Source organism: Vulpes lagopus, chromosome 5 (genome assembly GCF_018345385.1).
Source record: "Vulpes lagopus strain Blue_001 chromosome 5, ASM1834538v1, whole genome shotgun sequence".
Lineage (NCBI taxonomy): Eukaryota > Metazoa > Chordata > Mammalia > Carnivora > Canidae > Vulpes > Vulpes lagopus.
Genome location: NC_054828.1, coordinates 109,612,538 through 109,631,672, shown reverse-complemented (window position 1 = coordinate 109,631,672; position 19,135 = coordinate 109,612,538). Strand labels below are relative to the sequence as shown.

The following is a 19,135-nucleotide window of genomic DNA, read 5'->3' as shown; positions in this document are numbered from 1 at the left end:
TGAGCTAAAACCAAGAGTTGGACCAATTAACTGATTAAGCCACCCAAGCACCTCCCGTATTCCCCATATTAATCTACTTGCTTCACCACTACCACCAGCTCACTTTGTACTTCACCTTACAGGACTTGTTAAAACAAAGTACAAAGACAAGAAGGAACAAATTATTATTTCTACTAAAAAGCATAAAATATAATTCCTTGGTGGAATATTTAATTTGGTCATTTGGAAAACAGTGTATAAGCAGGTGGTGGTGGAATGAAGTGGGAAACAGCCTTCAAAATCGGCATAGCCTTGTGCTCAGGTATCTCTCCCCTCATGCCTTTCATCAAACAAAGGGTCTTGTGGATTAATAAGCCCCGACTGTGGAGTGCATGTAGCTGTGGTTGGATCACACCTGGTTGATCAGGGAAGCCTTGTTTTACTGAGATCCCTAAACCTACTCAAGCTCACTGAACAGGAGTTCTGATTCCTAAGGGATTAAAAACAAGGTAATTTAGTTCTTGGATCATCTAAGGAGAAGGTATGTCACATGAGATGTGGCGCAAGCCTGAGGCAGTTTCACAACCACTTCTGACCCACCAGTGTGGCTCCCAGTGTAGAAGTCAGGGCAGGCGAAAGGAGAGAACTCAAACTCATCAGCAACCAGAGACCTTCACCTTCTACTCTATTTGTCTTGCTCTTGAAGACAGCAATTGCTCTGGACCCCATTAATAATACCCCACCCTCGACCAAACTTACTTTTCTTCTCAGAGGAAAAAAAGGATGAAATTGCAGAGAAGACTCTGTTCTATGCAAAATCATTTACACAATAAAGATCTAGGGAGAGGGATGCCTGGGTGGAGTTTAACGTGCCTGCCTTTGGCCCAGGGCGTGATCCTGGAGACCCAGGATTGAGTCCCACATTGGGCTCCCTCCATGGAGCCTGCTTCTCCCTCTGCTTGTATCTCTGCCCCTCTCTCTGGGTCTTTCATGAATAAATAAATAATATCTTTTTTAAAAAAAATTAAGATCGGGCAGCCCAGGTGGCTCCACAGTTTAGCACCGCGTTCGGCCCAGGACATGATCCTGGAGTCCCAGGATCGAGTCCCATGTCGGGCTCCCTGCTTCTCCCTCTGCCTGTGTCTCTGCCTCTCTCTCTCTCTCTCTCTCATAAGTAAAAATCTAAAAAAAAAATATTAAGATATAGGGAGAGTAGTAAAGTAACATTAGCCTTTGTGGGCATTGTTTTTTAAATAAGTTGGGCTGTATTGTTATTAGCATAAGTTTTTAAAGATTTACAAAACTATAACTTAGATACTCCACTGTAGTTTAGATAGCTGCCACTAAGTGGGTGGAAGGGTCTAGCTTGTGATTGGATGGATCAATCAATTGAACTTACTCCAGGAGTGCATAACAGAATTTTACATAAGATCCAATTGTTTATACTTCATATAAAACCATAGCAAAACTCTTAATCAGAACGTGTGTATGATGTGCTTAAAAGATGAAAATAATAATAGTGCAGTATTAAACTTGAATAAAACTTGAAGATCTTCCATATACAAAGTATTGGTTTCATTAGTGAGTACAGTAGACTGCCTTTATAAACCGGCTGATCCACACGCCTTCTCTTACTTCTGCTAACCTGCCAAGGGAAGCCTTATTCCCAGATTGAAGAGCAGGAACCTGAGGCGTAGGGAGGATAAGTAACTTCCTCAAGGTCACAAAGGTCACTATGCCTAGGTATAAAACCAGGTCAGTCTGACTCTATAGCTCCTGTTTCTAATATGCAGTTCTTAGAAGGTAGAGTAGGGTAGTGGAAAGGCTTTGAGTCAAACAGCTGATTGCTGATTAACTGCTGATTAATCTTCAGCAAGTGATTTCTCTGTGCCTCAGTCTCTACAACTATAAAAGAGGGATAATATCACAAGGGTTGTTAAAGATCATCTGGATTTTAAAGCTCCAGAAGGGCAGAGATCTTCCTTTTGTATATCACTGTAACCCCAAAGCCTACAGCTGTGTCTGGCATAGGGAGTATGTGCTCAAAAGAGAACTTGTTGAATTAAAAATGCCTAGCACTTTGTAGGCACTCTGTAAATGGTAATGTCCAAGTGCGTTATCAGTCCTCTTCAACCCTAACATCAGAGTGTAGAGACTAATAATGTGTGGTCTCTGGTCTCATTTAACTTGAAGACCAGCAAATTAGTAGAGTGTGCATATGCTGACACTTTGGATCCTTTAATCTAGTACTGATTCATGGTCTGCGGTTTTGGAACATCTAAACAAATTGAGTTGAGTTCAGCAGTGGCAAATTATATTTTGTTATTGTTCTGGTTTTTCCCATTGCATTTTGAATGTCTTCTCTCAACATCATTTTAGCATTTTATTTTTCTTTTGAAGAATAATGAGCAGAGTATGAATTTTTCAGAGAATAGGCAAAATAAGTTCATGTCATCAGTAACACAATCTACACATGCACAAATGTTAAGTGGCGGTTATGCTTAATAAGTCCTGGAATGAATTTGGAATTAGGATTCTTGTCCCTTTACTTCACAGCACATTATTTTGTTTTGTTCCTTGCTATTTTTGCTATGTAATTTCTGCACTAAAATCCCTGTGATTGAGGAGACATGAGGACAGCTGCTAGGGTAGCCTGCCTATAAAATTAGCACCTGTGCGCTTTGTCCCTATTACACAATAATGACATAATAGTTTGTATTTCTGGTAAAAATTGAACACAGAATTTTATCAAGCACTATAACTATCAAGCATAGTACATTTGTATGTGCATACTATACTATATGTTACACTGTATGCAAATCTATGTAGTTTTATGTGTAGATTCACATAATTCTTTTAGTCTCTTTATAATTTTGTTTCCTTTATTATCTGTAATCTTAAATATTTATGGTCTTTCTTCCACTAATCACATTCATGGAGTTTAGTAGTGATCTTGTCAAATAACTAGTTTTTGTATTTATTGTTTTTCACTATTTCTTAGTGTTGTTTCATTAGTTATTGCTTTTTATCTGTAATAATCTTTTTCCCTATATTTCCCTTTGGATTCCTCCCCAACTTCTGAGATTAGTAGTTTATTTTTTCGTTTTTCTCCTATAATAATGAAGCATTTATTACTGAGTATAGCCTTCACTCTATCCTATTGATTCCATTTTTCATTCTTTTTAAGTAGTTAATCATTTTTCTATTGATTTCACCTTTCATCAAGAGTTATCTAAAAGTGTCCTGCTGGGGCACCTGGGCGGCTCAGTGTTTAGCTCAGAGCATGATCCCAGGATCCTGGGGTCAAATTCTGCACCAGGCTCCCATAGGAAGCCTGGTTCTCCCTCTGTCTATGTCTCTGCCTCTCTCTCTCCCTCTGTGTGTGTGTGTGTGTCTCCTGAACAAATAAAATCTTTTTAAAAATAAATAAAAGTGTTCTGCAGAAGGGGGGACATTTATATATATGTGTTTTCTTTAATGAGATTTTGATGTGGAATGTATGTGGCTTATAATATTTCAACCTTTTTTTTTTTTAAGATTTTATTTATTTATTCATGAGAGACACAGAGATAAAGAGAAGCACAGACACAGGCGGAGGGAGAAGCAGGCTCCATGCAGGGAGCCTGACTTGGGACTCAATCCCAGGTCTCCAGGATCCAGCCCTGGGCTGAAAGCAGCACTAAACTGCTGAGCCACCCAGGCTGCCCTATTTCAACTTTTATAAATGTGTCTAAATCTCTTATCACCAAGTAAATAATTTATTAGTGTTCCATGGATACTACCACCCTCTAAAATAGTTTTAAAAGACATATAGATCTATATAATCTTATTAAATCACATTTATCAATAGTTATTCAGTTCTTTTATGTAATTGATTTTATTACTGGTGATCTATTATGAAAGGCACAGAAGCCTACACTAGAATCTTAAAATTCTCTTTGCATTTCTTATATATTTCCTTTTAATAATATCTGTGACTCTGATTCATACAGATGTTTACCCAGTGTTTTCTTTAATAAAGAAATTTGATCTTATGTATAGATGCTGAAAGGATAGTTGATAAATTTTAAGCCACTCCTAATAAAAACTAAAACAAAATAGAAATTAACTAATAAAAATAGACTACTGTTTTGCCAAAACTCAGCAACAAGGATCTCCTACTAAAGCCCTAAATTCATTGACCTTTTTATTAGCAACTAAATGCTAGTGAAAGCACTAAGACTACCTTAAAGAGGAGAAAATTGAACCTAAAACTGTTTTTTGCTGCTGACAGAATATCTACAAAATCAAAAAGAATGTAGTAAAGAAACAACCCAATGTAGTAAGAAAATGTGTTAAAATGGCTACATTTGCTGTACAAATGTACAGCAAACAGATTTTTCTCTACTGAAGCAGTGATTGCCTAACAGCAGTAGAAATACATATTCCTTTCACAATAATGGCAAAAATTCTTAAATTATTTGAGTATAAATTTTAAAAGAAGTCACAGAAGCTTTCTGAAGAAAACTGAAATCTTATTGAAAGGCCTAAAATAAGATTTGAGCAAATGGAAAAGGATACTTTTTTCTTAGAGGAGAAGACAGTATAAAAGCGTCAGTTATTTCAAAGTTTTTTTTTTTTTTTTAGTTATTTCATAGTTATAATGTAAATATGCAAATGCAATTTCAGGATAAGTTGGGGGATGGTTATTTTAGAATTGAATTAAATGCTCTTAAGTTTATATTGCAAAAGAATTGCCAGCAGGAGAGTCAAGTATAGTATGAAAAAGAAAACAGGCAGATTTGCTTTGCCAGGTTTAGTCACTAAGGACATCAGTATGGTGGTTTTGGAACAGGAATCGACACAGATAAGTGGAGCATACGGGAGAAGGGAAACTAGATGTTTATATATTTGAGAATTTAAAGTAAGACCAAGTTGGTATTTCAAAACAGTGGAGAAAATAAGAGTCATTTAGTAAAGGATGGTAGAAAAACTCTGACATCTACTGAAAGAAAATTGAAATATAAAATTAAATGGAAAAAGTGTTTTTTTTTATACTGTAGAAAAATATAAAATAAACATACAGTCTAGGGGCAGGGGGAGATAAAAATAGGCATCCAAAAGCTATAACAGAAAGAGAAATGAACTTGTATAGACACATAGGCACACACAAGTATTGGGGGAAAATGCCATAAATGAAAGCAATAGATCATGGATTTGTAAACACATTTGCAACAAAAAATAGAGGCTTAATATTAATAGTTCATGATAAAGAAGGAGCTTTGCAAATTGGCCAAAAAGAGACAAACAGCAGATAGGGACTAGATAGAAGAAATGAAGCTGCTTTCACAAAGCAACAAATCCAACAAAATTAGTTCCCTATGGCCAGGGAAACACTCGTGACCAGCTGATAAAATCACCGTGAACCATGAGGTGGAAGGTAGCGTTCTTATATACCATAAGATAAAAAACTGAATTTTCAAAAACAGGCAAGGCAGTCTACCAGTATATACTTCCAATGGACTTGTTAAGCTAATTAAAGACCTACAAATTAAAACAAAATGATATACTTTGGCACCTTTATAAAAATTATAATACCAAACATTAGTAAGTGTGAAAAGAAAGCTCTATCATACATTTCTTGTGTTTAAATTGAATGTTCCAGGGGTCAGTTTCCTTTATGTAGCAAAAAGTCTGTTGAGGAGGTGTTCATATCTTTAATCCAGCAATTCAGTTTATTGGGAATTTATCCTAGAAAAATCACTATCATTAGTTACAAAAAGATCAATTTAAATGTTGTTTGTGTGGAAACAACTTAAATATCTGAAAACAAAGTAATTTTTAAGATTTCTATATAAACAAATGTCATGGATCCATAAAGTGACGTTTTAGAAAATCTTTAATGACCTGTTTGGAAAGATGCATGAAAAAACAAGTTATAGAACAGTACAAATAATATGGTCCTATTTTTCAAAAGTTTATAGATCTTTTTCCAGACATACTTTTTATATAAATATGTGTGTATATATGTGAATCTGGCCTTAATATATAATATTGTGATCTTGCCTTCGATGATCTATTAATACATCAATATTGTAAATTGTGGAAAATGTCAACATGTTTTCGTTCTGTCTAGAAACTGTTTTTGAAGTCTCAGATTCAATGCCCATCAGAAGATTTTCATAACTGAAAAGATTCATGCATTTATACAAAAGTTTAACAGATTTAGGATAGGAATGTGAAAATCTATGTCCCTGAAATTACCTGTAAGAACCAAATTCAGGTTGGATAAGCAAGACTGTTCTCAAACAGCATTTTCAGTTTTACCTTTCTAGCTAGAAAAATCTAGCTGATTTTTAAGCGCAGGCTGGTTCTCTTTTAGAAAGAGGAGGTGTTCATTTTGACTTAAAAGCAAGATAGGGCAGGAGGCCAACAATCCTGGAGCACAGATCATCACCTTCCACTTCTGAATGCCATCCAAGGATTAATACCTACACTTAGCTGAAAATGTCTAAGGATGAGTTGGTAGGGATGTAGAGAAATATGTGTACTGGGTGATGAATTAGGGCCTATCCCCTAGAGCCAAGGCCAGGCTCCTCAACACTTTGCTTCTCTGTTGTGGGAGAGGTGTAAGTGTAGGCAGGAATAGAGCACAAGGTGTGCCATAGCAGACTTGGAGTCCTCCTCAGGGGAAGTCCAGGGACAGAAGGAGGATCAAGGGTAGCACCCTAAACCTCGACTCCCTGCACTACAGGTAATCACACCCCTGGAGGAATAAGAACAAAAATCAGAGCACATACCATCTGCCAGGCAGTGCTCCAAGCATTTAATAGCCCTTCTGGTCAGTCCTCACACAACCCTAGGAGGGCAGGTAGTTTTTTTAATCTGCTTTTATAGGTGAGGCTTTTGGTGAACATGCTAAGGTCAGAGGGCTAATGAAGGGCAGGACCAGAAGTGATCTACTTTTCATTTCTTAAGTATTCAACTTACACAGAAGGACAAATGAATAATATTCTCAGTGGTAAGCAGTGTTTTCTCCAAGAAAATGGTACTGAGTCCTAATACCAGCTGATTTTAAATGGTTCATGCATGCCATTTTGAAGCTGAAAGGTGTCTTATTTATTGGTATTTTTAGTCTAAATATATCAAAATCTATCAGTTCTGAACCATTCTTCAAAGTGCACTGACTAGTTCCAATTTGTCATACTTATTATTAGCTGTGTACTAGTATATGTCAGCGTTAAAGTGACACAGTGAGTGATTGTGGAGTTACTAAATCCAACTTTGATCATTTGGGGGTAATTTTTTTTTAATCTGAAAAATAGTGCACAAATCCAGTAGCTTCAGCATTTTCTCTTAACACAAATGCATCTTAGATGACAAGCTACTTTATTTAGACTCTCCAATATATGTAGTTAGACTTAGGGACTTAGATGTGGCTAATTGAAAATAGGCTTATGCAGATTTTTAATTTTTTAAAAGTATTAAAGTTGAAGTTCAAATAAATTCTATTTTTGTGTATTTTGCATGTTTTCTTTGTCTTATTGTAGAATGGAGAAAGGAAATAATAGTTAATAATTAAAATTTAAGACCACTTTGGGTGAAAATGAAAAAGTTTGCATTTCTGTTATTCTGCCACTGAACTATATAATTGAATGTGTATCCTTTAGAAGCTGTGGGCAAACCAGGATTTCTTCCAGCAGTTCATTTATTTTGAAACCTACAAATGTGTAAAGAATTGGTTCTCTCCCACTCCCAGTGAGCTTTTCATATTGAATAGACTCTTGTAATGATCATGGGCCCAACTTGATATGCTTGGAGACACTCCCTTCTGCATATTACATTTAAATTCCAGGCCTGTGGGATCCCTGGGTGGCGCAGCGGTTTGGCGCCTGCCTTTGGCCCAGGGCGCGATCCTGGAGACCCGGGATCGAATCCCATATCAGGCTCCCAGTGCATGGAGCCTGCTTCTCCCTCCGCCTGTGTCTCTGCCTCTCTCTCTCTCTCTGTGACTATCATAAATAAATAAAAATTAAAAAAAAAAAATCCAGGCCTGTCTTTTAATCCTCTGTCACTTACTTAGACCTGACAAGTATTGGAAATGCCCTTAGTGTCAGTCTTAAGACTAAAGATAAGAAATAATAAGTGTTTGTCCTGTTCTCCCAGGGGGGAAAAAGAAACATCTATGCGCCCAGATGAGTGTGGGTATTCTAACATGTGATAGCTTTACATAATAATAAAGTTTGAAACTTTGCAGAAGACACAGTATTGGGAACAGATCGTTTTCTAAACATATCAGCAGGTGACAAGGTGGCTAGATAGCATTTAAGATTGATAATCTCAGCTATATAAAAAGCAATGAGATCTTTTTTAAATGGCTTTTACTGATGGCAGCATCTTAATCTTTATTTAAAAGGATTTTGTTTTCATACCAAAAGATTTCAAGACTATCAATCCTTTGTGGTTGGAGGAACTTCTCTCTTATTGTACTATTGTATTATTTTAGCCCTTTTACAAGCTGGTAAGTGAAATAAAGGCACATTTCAACTCCTGAATATCCATTTCAGTATTGTCACTTAGGAATGAAGCAGCAAGCCCTGCTCACCCTTACCTGTTGTTACCTTCTGAGAGGAAACTAACTTGTCTGATAGTAATGGCTCCTTCAGGCTAGAGGCCATGGGGCCAGGAGGTCTTGATAGGGTGATGTGAAAAGTAAGCTCCTCTATTAGCAAGAAAGAGTTCCGTGTGGCCTTGGGTTGTCTGGAGACAAGAAACGTAGTAGAAAGTTTATGAAGTATCAAGACATAAAAGGTATCAGGACATAAAAAGCCTTTGTCCCTTTCCTTCTCTCTTGCTCAGCTTGAATGCATTTGAGTCTCTCTGATGCTTAAGAATCTAGTACAGCTCAAGGCAATGAGCAACTAGTATAAGCTGTGTCTTCTCCCAACCTCTGTAGTTCTTCCTTTCTCACTTCGTTGCCTTTAGATTCTCACATTACAGCATTGGCTCTTGCTTGTAACATAGTTATTTTAGTTATGTTGAGTTCTATCACTCCAAAGTTCTAAATTCCAAAAAAAGCAATTTTTGGAAATTTTTGGAATTTTGCTTTTTGTAAGGTGACACCCCACCACCCAAGATTGTTATAATTCTTTCAGAACCAAGAATCTGTAGAACATAAATTAAAAAAAAAAAAAATCCAACGCAGCAGGTAGATCTCATTAACTGAATATAGAAGTTATAATCATACTAACATTAAGAGCTTTCTTTGTGCCCAGCACTATGCAAAGAGCTTTACGTTCACTGCACTGTTTATAGCAACCTCACATACAAGGCATTATAATTCCCTCTTATATTTTTAGATGAGAAGATATCAGACCATAAAAATACTGGTCAAGGAAGCATTTCTGGAACTTGTCTTAAGTGCAGGGCATTGTGCTCGGTACCTAGGATCCAAAGCAGAGATATGGTCCTTTCCCTTTCAAGTATTTATGACGCCTTGGGAGACTGGGTTCCTGTAGCTTCCAGTAAGAGAGGACAGGATGGCAGACGAGTGCCCAAACAAGCACACAACATATGTGTCCTGAGCATGCCAGAGAGCAGGACCATTCTGGACCTGGATACTTGAAGAAAGCTCTTCTTGGAATGCAATCTTCTTGAGATTACAGGTAGACCTTTGAGTGGAGAGAAAAGATTTCAGGGAAAAGACTGTATATTTGAGGCAGAGGGAATATTCTTGGCAGTTTGTGGAGTGGCAGTTTGAATGCTTGACTTGTGTAGAAGGCAGGAGGTCCCTGATTGGCGTCTTCAGGACTCAGGTGAATAACACCCTGGACAGTAGTATAGAGAAGGTATGTGATGCGGTTTTCCCCCTGCAAATACTATGCTGCATTGGTGAGCTAATACAGGCTAAAGTTAGAGGGACAGATTAGAGCCCAATGCTAGCATTGTGATTCAGTAATCACTGTTTGCAGTTAACATTTATCACGTGCTTACTATGTATCAGACCCTATTTTATATGTTGTTATATGTATTGTTTAGTGCTCACAACAGCCCTGTGAGGTAGTTTGCAGATACAGGAACCAAGCAAGCCTAAGACAAGTAAGAGGCAGAACGAGGATTTGAATGCGGGCTGTCTGCTTCCACATCCCACCATGCTCTGCATGGCAGTGTTTCTAGAATTTTTCACTTAGGAACATCTCTATTATAAATGATGCTCACCCGGGTCTCAAAACTTGCCATTTACATCCTGAACAGACACATGTTCACATTGTGTCAAACCATTCCCTACAGGTTATCCAGAAGAGAGTTGAAAGCAAAAGCAATTTAGTTTCTTCCTAGTGTAGTCCTGTCCTTTTTGATAGCTGTTCATTAGCATTAAGGACCACCTGTGGAAGAAGGCTGGCTCACTTGAACAGCTGCAGAGGAGGAGCTATGTGAAGCGATGTGGTGTGACAGGAGAATGGTGGGAGTGGCCTGGGGAAGTGGGCAAGCCTGGGCTTTGGACCAGTAAGGTGGATGAGACTAGCAGCCCTTTTGGAGAAGGGTCTGGGCAGAAGGTGAAGCAGAAATACTGATTACAGCAGAGTTTGGAAAGTAAATAAGACAGGCACTCAGTTCTGAATAAGAGGCTAAGTGGCACGACAAGTGACAGGAAGTGACATTTCCTCCACTGTGAGACAAAGTGAACTTCCTGCTGGAGTCAAAAAGGTCCAGCCTCACCTTTTTTTGAAGCTTTCAGATCTGCCTCTACTACAGCCATGTCCTGCACAGGCCTTTTGTCCACCTCCACTCTCATATAAACAATGCTCAACAATGCTCAGCATCCCTGCAAGACTGTCCTTCCAATTTTAAATCTAAGCCTTGTTGACATAGCTGTTTTCATTTTTCAGACCACAGTCTTTGTCAGGGGCTGATTATATTTATAAGACAGTTATGAAAGCAAATCCAAACCTGGATTGAAGCAAATCATGGAGTAGACAGATAGTTGGACATATACAGAAGACTTAAAGAATCATTTAAAAAAAAAGAATGTAACCAACCTAACCAAAGAAGTAAAAGGATCTGTACTCTGAAAACTATAGAACACTTTTGAAAGAACTTGAAGAAGACGCAAAGAGACTGAGAAACATGTGCTCATGGATTAGAAGAACAAATATCGCTAAAATGTCTCTGCTACCCAGAGCAATCTACACATTAAATGCAATCCTTATCAAAAGACCATTTTTCACAGAGCTGGAATAAACAATCCTAAATTTGTGTGAAACCAGAAAAGACCTGAATAGCCAAAGGAATGTTGAAAAATGTTGAAAGCTGGAGGCATCACAATTCTGGACTTCAGGCTGTATTACAAAGCTTTAATTATCAAGACAGTGTGGTACTAGCACAAAAACAGACACACAGATCAATGGAAAAGAATAGAGAACCCAGAAATGGACCTTCAGATCTATGGTCAGCTCATCTCCAACAAAGCAGGAGAGAATATCCAATGGGGAAAAGTCTCTTCAACAAATGATGCTGGGAAAATTGGACAGCCACGTGCAGAAGAAGGAAACTGGACCACTTTCTTACACAAAAATAAACTCACATTTGTGAGACGGGAATCCATCAAAATCCTAGAAAACACAGGCAGCAACCTCTTTGACCTCAGCTACAACTCTTGCTAGACACGTCTTCTAAGGCAAGGAAACAAAAATAAAAATGAACTACTGGGACTTCATCAAGATAAAAAGCTTTTGCACAGCAAAGGAAACTGTCAACAAAGCTAAAAGGCAGTCTAAAGAACGGGAGAAGATACTTGCAAATGTCTTATCAGATAAAAGGCTAGTATCCAAAAAATCTGTAAAGAACTTACCAAATCCAACACCCAAAAAACAGTCCAGTCAAGAAGTGGGCAGAAGACATGAACAGACATTTCTCTAAGACGACATACAGATGGCTAACAGACACATGAAAAAATGCTCCACATCACTTGGCATCAGGGAAAACCACAATGAGATGCCATTTCACACTAGTCAGAATGGCTAAAATGAACAACTCAGGAAACAGCAGACATTGGTGAGGATGCAGAGAAAGGGGAACCTTCTTACACTGTTGGTGGGAATGCAAACTGGTGCAGCCACTCTGGAAAATAGCATGGAGGTTTCTCAAAAAGTTAAAAATAGAGCTGCATTACCACCTTGGAATTGCACTACTAGGTTATTTATCCAAAGGATGCAAACATAGTAATTTGAAGGGGGCACATGCATACCAGTGTTTATAGCAGCAAGGTTCACAATAGCCAAAACGTAGAAAGAGCCCAGATGTCTATCGACAGGTGAATGCATAAAGAAGATGTTATAGTGGAATACCACTCAGCCATCAAAAGGAATGAAATCTTGCTGTTTGCAACAAAGTGGATGGAAGTAGAAGATATTATGCTAAGCGAAATCAGAGAAAGACAAATACTGTATGATTTCATTCATATGCAGAATTTAAGAAACAAAACAGATGAACATAGAGGAAGGGGGAAAAATAAGATAAAAACAGAGAGGGAAGCAAACCATAAGACACTCTTAACTCTAGGAAATAAACTGAGGGTTGCCAGAAGGGACTTGAGTGATGGAAATTAAGGAGGGCACTTGATGGAATGAGCACTGGGTATTATTCAACTGATGAATCTCTAAATTCTACCCCTGAAACTAATAATACACTAGATGTGAATTAAATTGAACTTAAATGTAAAAAAAAATTTTTTAAAAAGGAGCACAACCTGTCAGTGGGAAGAGTACACATGGGGAGATAGAAGTGGCTTTGTAATATTGAAGTAAAATATAAATGGAGATGCACTCTTACACAGTTTGATGTAATCCAAACCCTAATCAAGATCTAGGATTTTTCTCCCACCCACAATACTTCCTCATGATCCTTCCTAATCAGTTCTCACCATCCATGGCAACCACTGTTTTGATTTTTGTCCCCACAGATTAATTTTGCCTGCATCATATAGTTTTATCACAAATCATGTATGAAAGGGCTCTCGCTGAAAAGAGTATGGTATGGAAGAAAGTAACGTTCAGAGATTGCGCACCAACCTGCTGTGTGCCGTGGATGAAAAACTTACTCTGGGCCTTGTATACAGGATTCAATTGGGTGATCCTCATGTTTCCCTAAAAATCTTAAACTCCATTTATATTTCTAATCTCAAAGACATCACCATTCACTCAGTACTCTGAGCCAGAAAATTTGAGCTCATTTATTCCACTTTATCCTCTCACATCCAGTTAATAGCTGTCATGTCAGTTCTCCCATGTAATTTTTTTAGACGTGTCACTTCCTTTGTCCCTGCGTTCATTTTTTGACTTGTCATGATCATCAGATTACTCTTACTACCACTCTTGCCCGTGGTCCTCTCTAGACCACTCTTGTCACTGCCCCTGAGGTAATGCTTGCTAAAATGAAACATACTCGGGATCCCTGGGTGGCGCAGTGGTTTAGCGCCTGCCTTTGGCCCAGGGCGTGATCCTGGAGACCCGGGATCAAATCCCACGTCAGGCTCCTGGTGCATGGAGCCTGCTTCTCCCTCTGTCTCTGCCTCTCTCTCTCTCTCTCTCTGATGACTATCATAAATAAATAAAAATTAAAAAAAAATAAATAAAATGAAACATACTCTGTTCCCTTCTCGGTTTAAAATCATTACGTGGTTCTCCACCTTTTAAGGTGCTTTTCTGTCACTCACAGAATTGAATTCAAATTCTCAACTTTGACAGTGAAGACCTCTACTGGAGGTGTGCCTGCAGGGTACTTCTGATGCCCTTAGCCCCACTGTGTTCTCTGCAAGACATTCACTCTGCACCTGATCCACCTGCCTAGCCAGTTCCCCTTACCTGTGCAGTCTGCCTTGTTTAGGGGACACTATGCATGCCTGTCTCCCTGATTCTCTTGAGTGAGGTTAGAGACCATGTTTTATCCATCTGTCTCCAGCATCTGGCCTGTGTCTTTGCTAAAAAACACTTAACCCCAAAGTAATTAATTGGGAGATTGCTAAGGATGATGGTATACTGGGTTAGGGTCTTACTCAGACTAAGTGGTTTAGGTTTAAAAAAAAAACAAAACTTTTTTTTAATCACAGAAAAGCAATTAAAAATTAAAAAATCATATAGAAGTTTTCATGTGTCTCTGGTCACTTTACTAAGTCGAATTCTGAGTCCTTTCTAGTTCTTGTAGTAGTAACCGGTTAAAGGTGAGAAAGTTTGTTTTTACTTGGAGAAAAGGTCTATTAATAAGAGGTGACTCCCGCTGGTATAAAAGGGGTAATCCTATGCTCTTTTATTTCTGTCTCAAACCTGACTTAATGTGTGCTTATCCATTTCCTAGAATGGAAGGTTACTGTTTCTATGAATGAAGATAATTTCTTTCTAAAGGTCTTCATGGTCATTAGCAAGCAGATAAAACTGAAGATGACTGGTAAATATTTACCCAAATGCCTGGGAACACCAGTATTTATAACCCTTGTTTGTTTACCGTGACTCACTATGTCCTGATTTTTTCCCCCTGTGTTTGGTTCTGCCTGGTAGTTTGAATCAGCCTTACTGCCCCCCATTGATCATTACTCGGTCTGTAATTTTATCTTCTCCAAAACCTAGGTAGGAACCTTGATGCTGTCCATGACATCACGGTGGCGTACCCTCACAATATTCCTCAGACAGAGAGGCACCTCCTCCTCGGAGACTTCCCCAAGGAGATCCACTTCCACGTGCGCAGGTACCCAGTAGATGCCCTCCCCGCATCCGCAGAGGACCTCCAGCTCTGGTGCCACAGACGGTGGGAGGAAAAGGAAGAGAGGCTGCGCTCCTTCTATCAAGGGGAGAAGAATTTTCACTTTACCGGACAGACTGTAATTCCACCTTGCAAGACTGAACTCAGGGTCCTGGTGGTCAAATTGCTCTCCATACTTTACTGGACCCTATTCAGCCCTGCAATGTGCCTCCTCATATATCTCTACAGTCTTGTTCGGTGGTATTTTATCATCACCATTGTTATCTTTGTGCTGCAAGAAAGAATATTTGGTGGACTGGAGATCGTTGAACTTGCATGTTACCGGTTTTTTCACAAACAGCCGCATTTAAATGCGAAGAAAAATGAGTGAGATCATGAGGTTCACAGTGTGATAGCCAAGGGGATATTTTGGAAATGTGTTGAGCCTTTGTAAACGGAGATGCATTTTTGCATGACTATGTCAAATATTTCTACTACCATCATTATTTGTTAAAGATATTTTGCACTTAGTTTTGTGGGAAAATCTTGCTACACATATGATTTCTTTTTAAATCTCTGAATGTAATTTCAATACGTAGCAGGGAGCAATTGCTATAAAATAACTAGGGCCAGAGTATCACTAAGCAACCACTGGGCTGTTAACAGACAGGGTACCACAAGATTTTCCTAAAGGCCCAATCCCATTTCCTCACAAACTCCCCAGACAAGAAGCAGGTCTGGGGTTCGGGGCCGGCTCAAATCAAGTGCCAGCACCTGACTGTGGAAGTGAGGGCCTTTCCTCCCGGCCCCTCCCCCAGCACTGTCCACAGGCTTTTCTACGCCAATCAAACCATTGCATCCTTCCCTAAGGCCAGAAAACAGAAATCTCTTGTCCTTCAGCCATGCACCCAGCACCCATTTTGATAGGAAGTTCTTCATTACTTATAAAACCCGGGCAGTTAGCCTTGCAGTCCCCCAGACATCAGAAGACCACCTGTGCCCTTTCATCCCATGGATATAGTAAGACCTGGACATTTCTCAGGGAGCAACCACAGGCTCTCCACTTAGAAACCTTAGTTTGAATTTTTACAGATTGGAATTAAGACAGTTTAGTTCTTCACTTGTACTTACTCTTGCATGCCCAGCGCTCGTTGGCAGGTGTAGCTTTTTCTGCGTTAAAAACGGTCTATATCAAGTCACTTACCTTTCTAAAGGAACGTGTGGAAGGTACTGTTACTGCAGTCAAACTCTTAAAGTTGTGTCTTTTGAAATACTTCTTTAAAACCTGGCCCAAAAAGGAAGGTTATTGTATTTTCTGTACGTGCATGGGTATCTAACATCTGCCATTAAAACAACAGCACAGCGCTTGCAGACAGGGCAGTAATGGCTTAGCCTAAATTATTCAACCCTTGCAGCCTTGACAGATTTTACTCTAAAAACTAAAATAACAGGAAAAATGAACCCCTTTTTAATGATAATGAGGGCTCGCTGTCTTTTTAGTCCTTCCTGTTTCAGTACTAAAATTTAAATCCACTTTTGACCAATCAGTTGTTTGCCTAAATATTCCTGACATTTGGAGTCCATGGAAAATCCGGCAAACCAACAGCACCCATGTCCTTCTGAGGCAGAAAAATTGTGGTCATTGTTTCCACCCTGCTGGAGCTGTGCACCACTGTTTTTATCATACAGTGGAGACGCTGGTCAGAGCCACAGAAAATAGGCAATTAAAGGTCTTTAGTTGTTAGCAAACTTGTCCACTTTACTCCTGCCTTGAACCAGCCTCAGAAGCTATTGCTTTATGTACGCTTTTGGCACAAATGCCTTCTCCTTAATTACAACCCATTTTTGCTCAACAATGACTTTTACCCAACATTTGAAACATGCACTGCCATGAAAGGTAAGCACATTATGAGCTGAACTTACAGAGGAGGAAGAACAGGTCGCACGCAGAACCCTATTGATACATCGCTGGCTCGGAGGAAGAGAACTAGCTAGTGCCGCACCTAGGCGCGCCAGCCTCTATTAAACCACTCCCCGCTCCCCCGGCTGTTTTCACTCCTGCTAAGAGCTACTAATTAGTTGTTATGCAGGCCTGCTCCAGCCCCAGCTCTTTAATCCCATGGTTCTTTAGGTGTTTTTCTTCTTTAACCTTTTTTTCCCCCTCGAATAAAAGAGGTTTCTAATTTAGATTTCTGTCAGACCTCCTATAATTTTGGTTATATTTGGAAACACGGAATTTTATAATCAGCCCTGCATTTGTCCTGGGCAAAGGGGAAATGCCGTGTCCTTTATCCCACACATGTCTATGCTGTAATGTGTCCAGCGCCCTTCCTCCAGCTCCTTGGATGCTTGTTCACGTGTGACCTCCATAGAAGAGCGTGAAGCCAGTACAGGAGGAAAGCTCTTTTCTTTCCTTTTTAAAAAAATGTTCTCTTTTGATCATAAAAGACGTGTTCATGATAAAATGCAAACTTTGTTTTACCTACCCAAAAATTCATATGCACCAAAACTCTACAGGGGAATACAGACATCGTACCTGCTTTCAGAATCAGAAATGATAACTTCAAAACTAAAAAAGTTGCTTCTTTTTGTTTGGTTTTCTGGTTTTGTGTTTTGGGGTCTTTGTGTTTTTGCAGTAAGGCTTCTTTCAAAAGTTGTAATTATTTATGTTCCTACATATCTGCCTTTTCCTTTTAAAAAATTTTTAAAGAACTACTCAGCGGATGATTTGGAACTTAGAGCTTTGTAAAAATTGGTAACAAAATGTCAAGTAGAAATTAATTTAACTTTAATGTTGTGATCGGCCTCAGAAATGACCCCTTCCACACCTTCCCACCTCCTCTCTCTGGACTCAGAGTAACCCTTGTTCTGCTGCGTCCAGACGCACACTTCCCACTGACTGCTCTTTCCGTCCTCTGAAGACTGGCTCAGTGGACTGTGAAATGTTTACAGTACCGTCTGTCCAACTGTTCAGTCTTTACCATTCAGAAATGTTTCAAACAAAGCAAGTGTGGTTTATATGGGACATGAACCATTCTACTTAAAACAGAAAACTACAAGTTAGGGGGCTGATGAGGCTGCAAGTTCTTTCACCAGACAGCTCTGACAAGCAGGCCAGAATCACTGCACAAATCAGTAGGAGAACATGGTAAAAGATTGGAAGAAAAAGAATGTTAAACAGAGCACGTAATTTCAAACTCCTATTAAAGCTCTTCCTTGTTTGTTACACTATGAACACGCAGATTAGGGAGAAATACCAGCTTCCACTCACATCACTTTGAAATGAATTACTTCCTCAGCACCATCTCGGGAGCTGGACCTTGGTGGCCAAGACCGAATCCTGCAGAAAGGGTAACGCTCCTATTGCACCTGGCCTGCAGGCTCTGGGCCCGACCAGGATGCCCTCGTGCACTTTTATAATAGAAACTCTAATGGAGGGAGCCTGTTGGTATTAAATTGTTTACATTTCTTTATATAAATAATGTGCTTTCAGTGCCTTAGTTACAGGTCCCTTTCTTTTTCTGGTTCCAAGAATTCTGTAATGTGTTCCTTAGGTCAAAGTCTCTTTTAGCTACTCACTGGGAGGAAAATGGCTTGTAAACACTGGTCACTGTGGTAAACACTACTTTGTGGGGACATCTGGAGAGGAGAGCTTGTTGCTGAGGTAGCCTTTGCCTTAGTGCTGTTATTTATGCGATAGGAAACAAAAATGGTCTTGTCATGCGATGAGCTTCAGACTGGAGATGGCCCAAAAATTGTCTTGTACTTAAGTTTTTATTTCAGAAGAGAATCTTGGTTTTAGTAATTTATTTTTTAAAAGATTATGTATGAAACACCAAGTTTTAAAAATAACTCACAGAATGGCCTTAGTTTTCAATGTCCACCAGTATGTTTGTGAGTTGTGTTATCTGTAATTTACATCCCAGAATAAAGTGGAATGAATTGGATAGAGTTTGTCCATGTGTCATGTTTCTGTCTTTGCTGGAATGACTGAGTGTTGCTGTGTTTTCCCATGTTGTTATGGTCTTATGGTATGTAGCATTAAGGAAGAGCTCATCAGTTAGGACTCTCACAGATGTTTAAAAAAATGCTCACACAAAAAGGGAATATGCTGCTTCCATAATTGAAAAAGTCTAGGGGCCACAGTTGAATTCAGACCTCATGAATGTCATCAGAACCTGGTTTTCTTCCATTTCTGTCAGCTTAGCTCTGAAGGCAGTTTGGTCATTTCACACTTGTAGGGTTGTAATGGCAAATATTAGCACCACCTGCTGTAAGAGGTAAATGGGATTATACGCATCCCCCATCACAGTCAGAGTTATACTCTATGTAGCTGTGAAAGCAAATTCTCTAGAAGAGCCTGACAAATACATGAAAATGTGCTTAGCAAATACAGATGCATGGAAATCATGGAACTGAGGGGTAGCAGAATATACCATCCCAA

At 39.1% G+C, this 19,135-nt stretch overlaps 1 protein-coding gene across 2 annotated transcripts in view; it reads left to right on the top strand.

Annotated features, from left to right (window-relative positions):
- Positions 1-18,638, top strand: part of LCLAT1 (lysocardiolipin acyltransferase 1) — a 193,699-nt gene extending 175,061 nt beyond the window's left edge. For both annotated transcript variants that reach the window (XM_041754983.1, XM_041754982.1), the window contains exon 6: positions 14,580-18,638. In XM_041754983.1, coding sequence (XP_041610917.1) covers positions 14,580-15,082 — 503 coding nt within the window. In that variant the 3' untranslated portion in view covers positions 15,083-18,638. The remainder of the gene's footprint in view (positions 1-14,579) is intronic.
- The last annotated feature ends 497 nt before the right edge of the window (positions 18,639-19,135 follow it).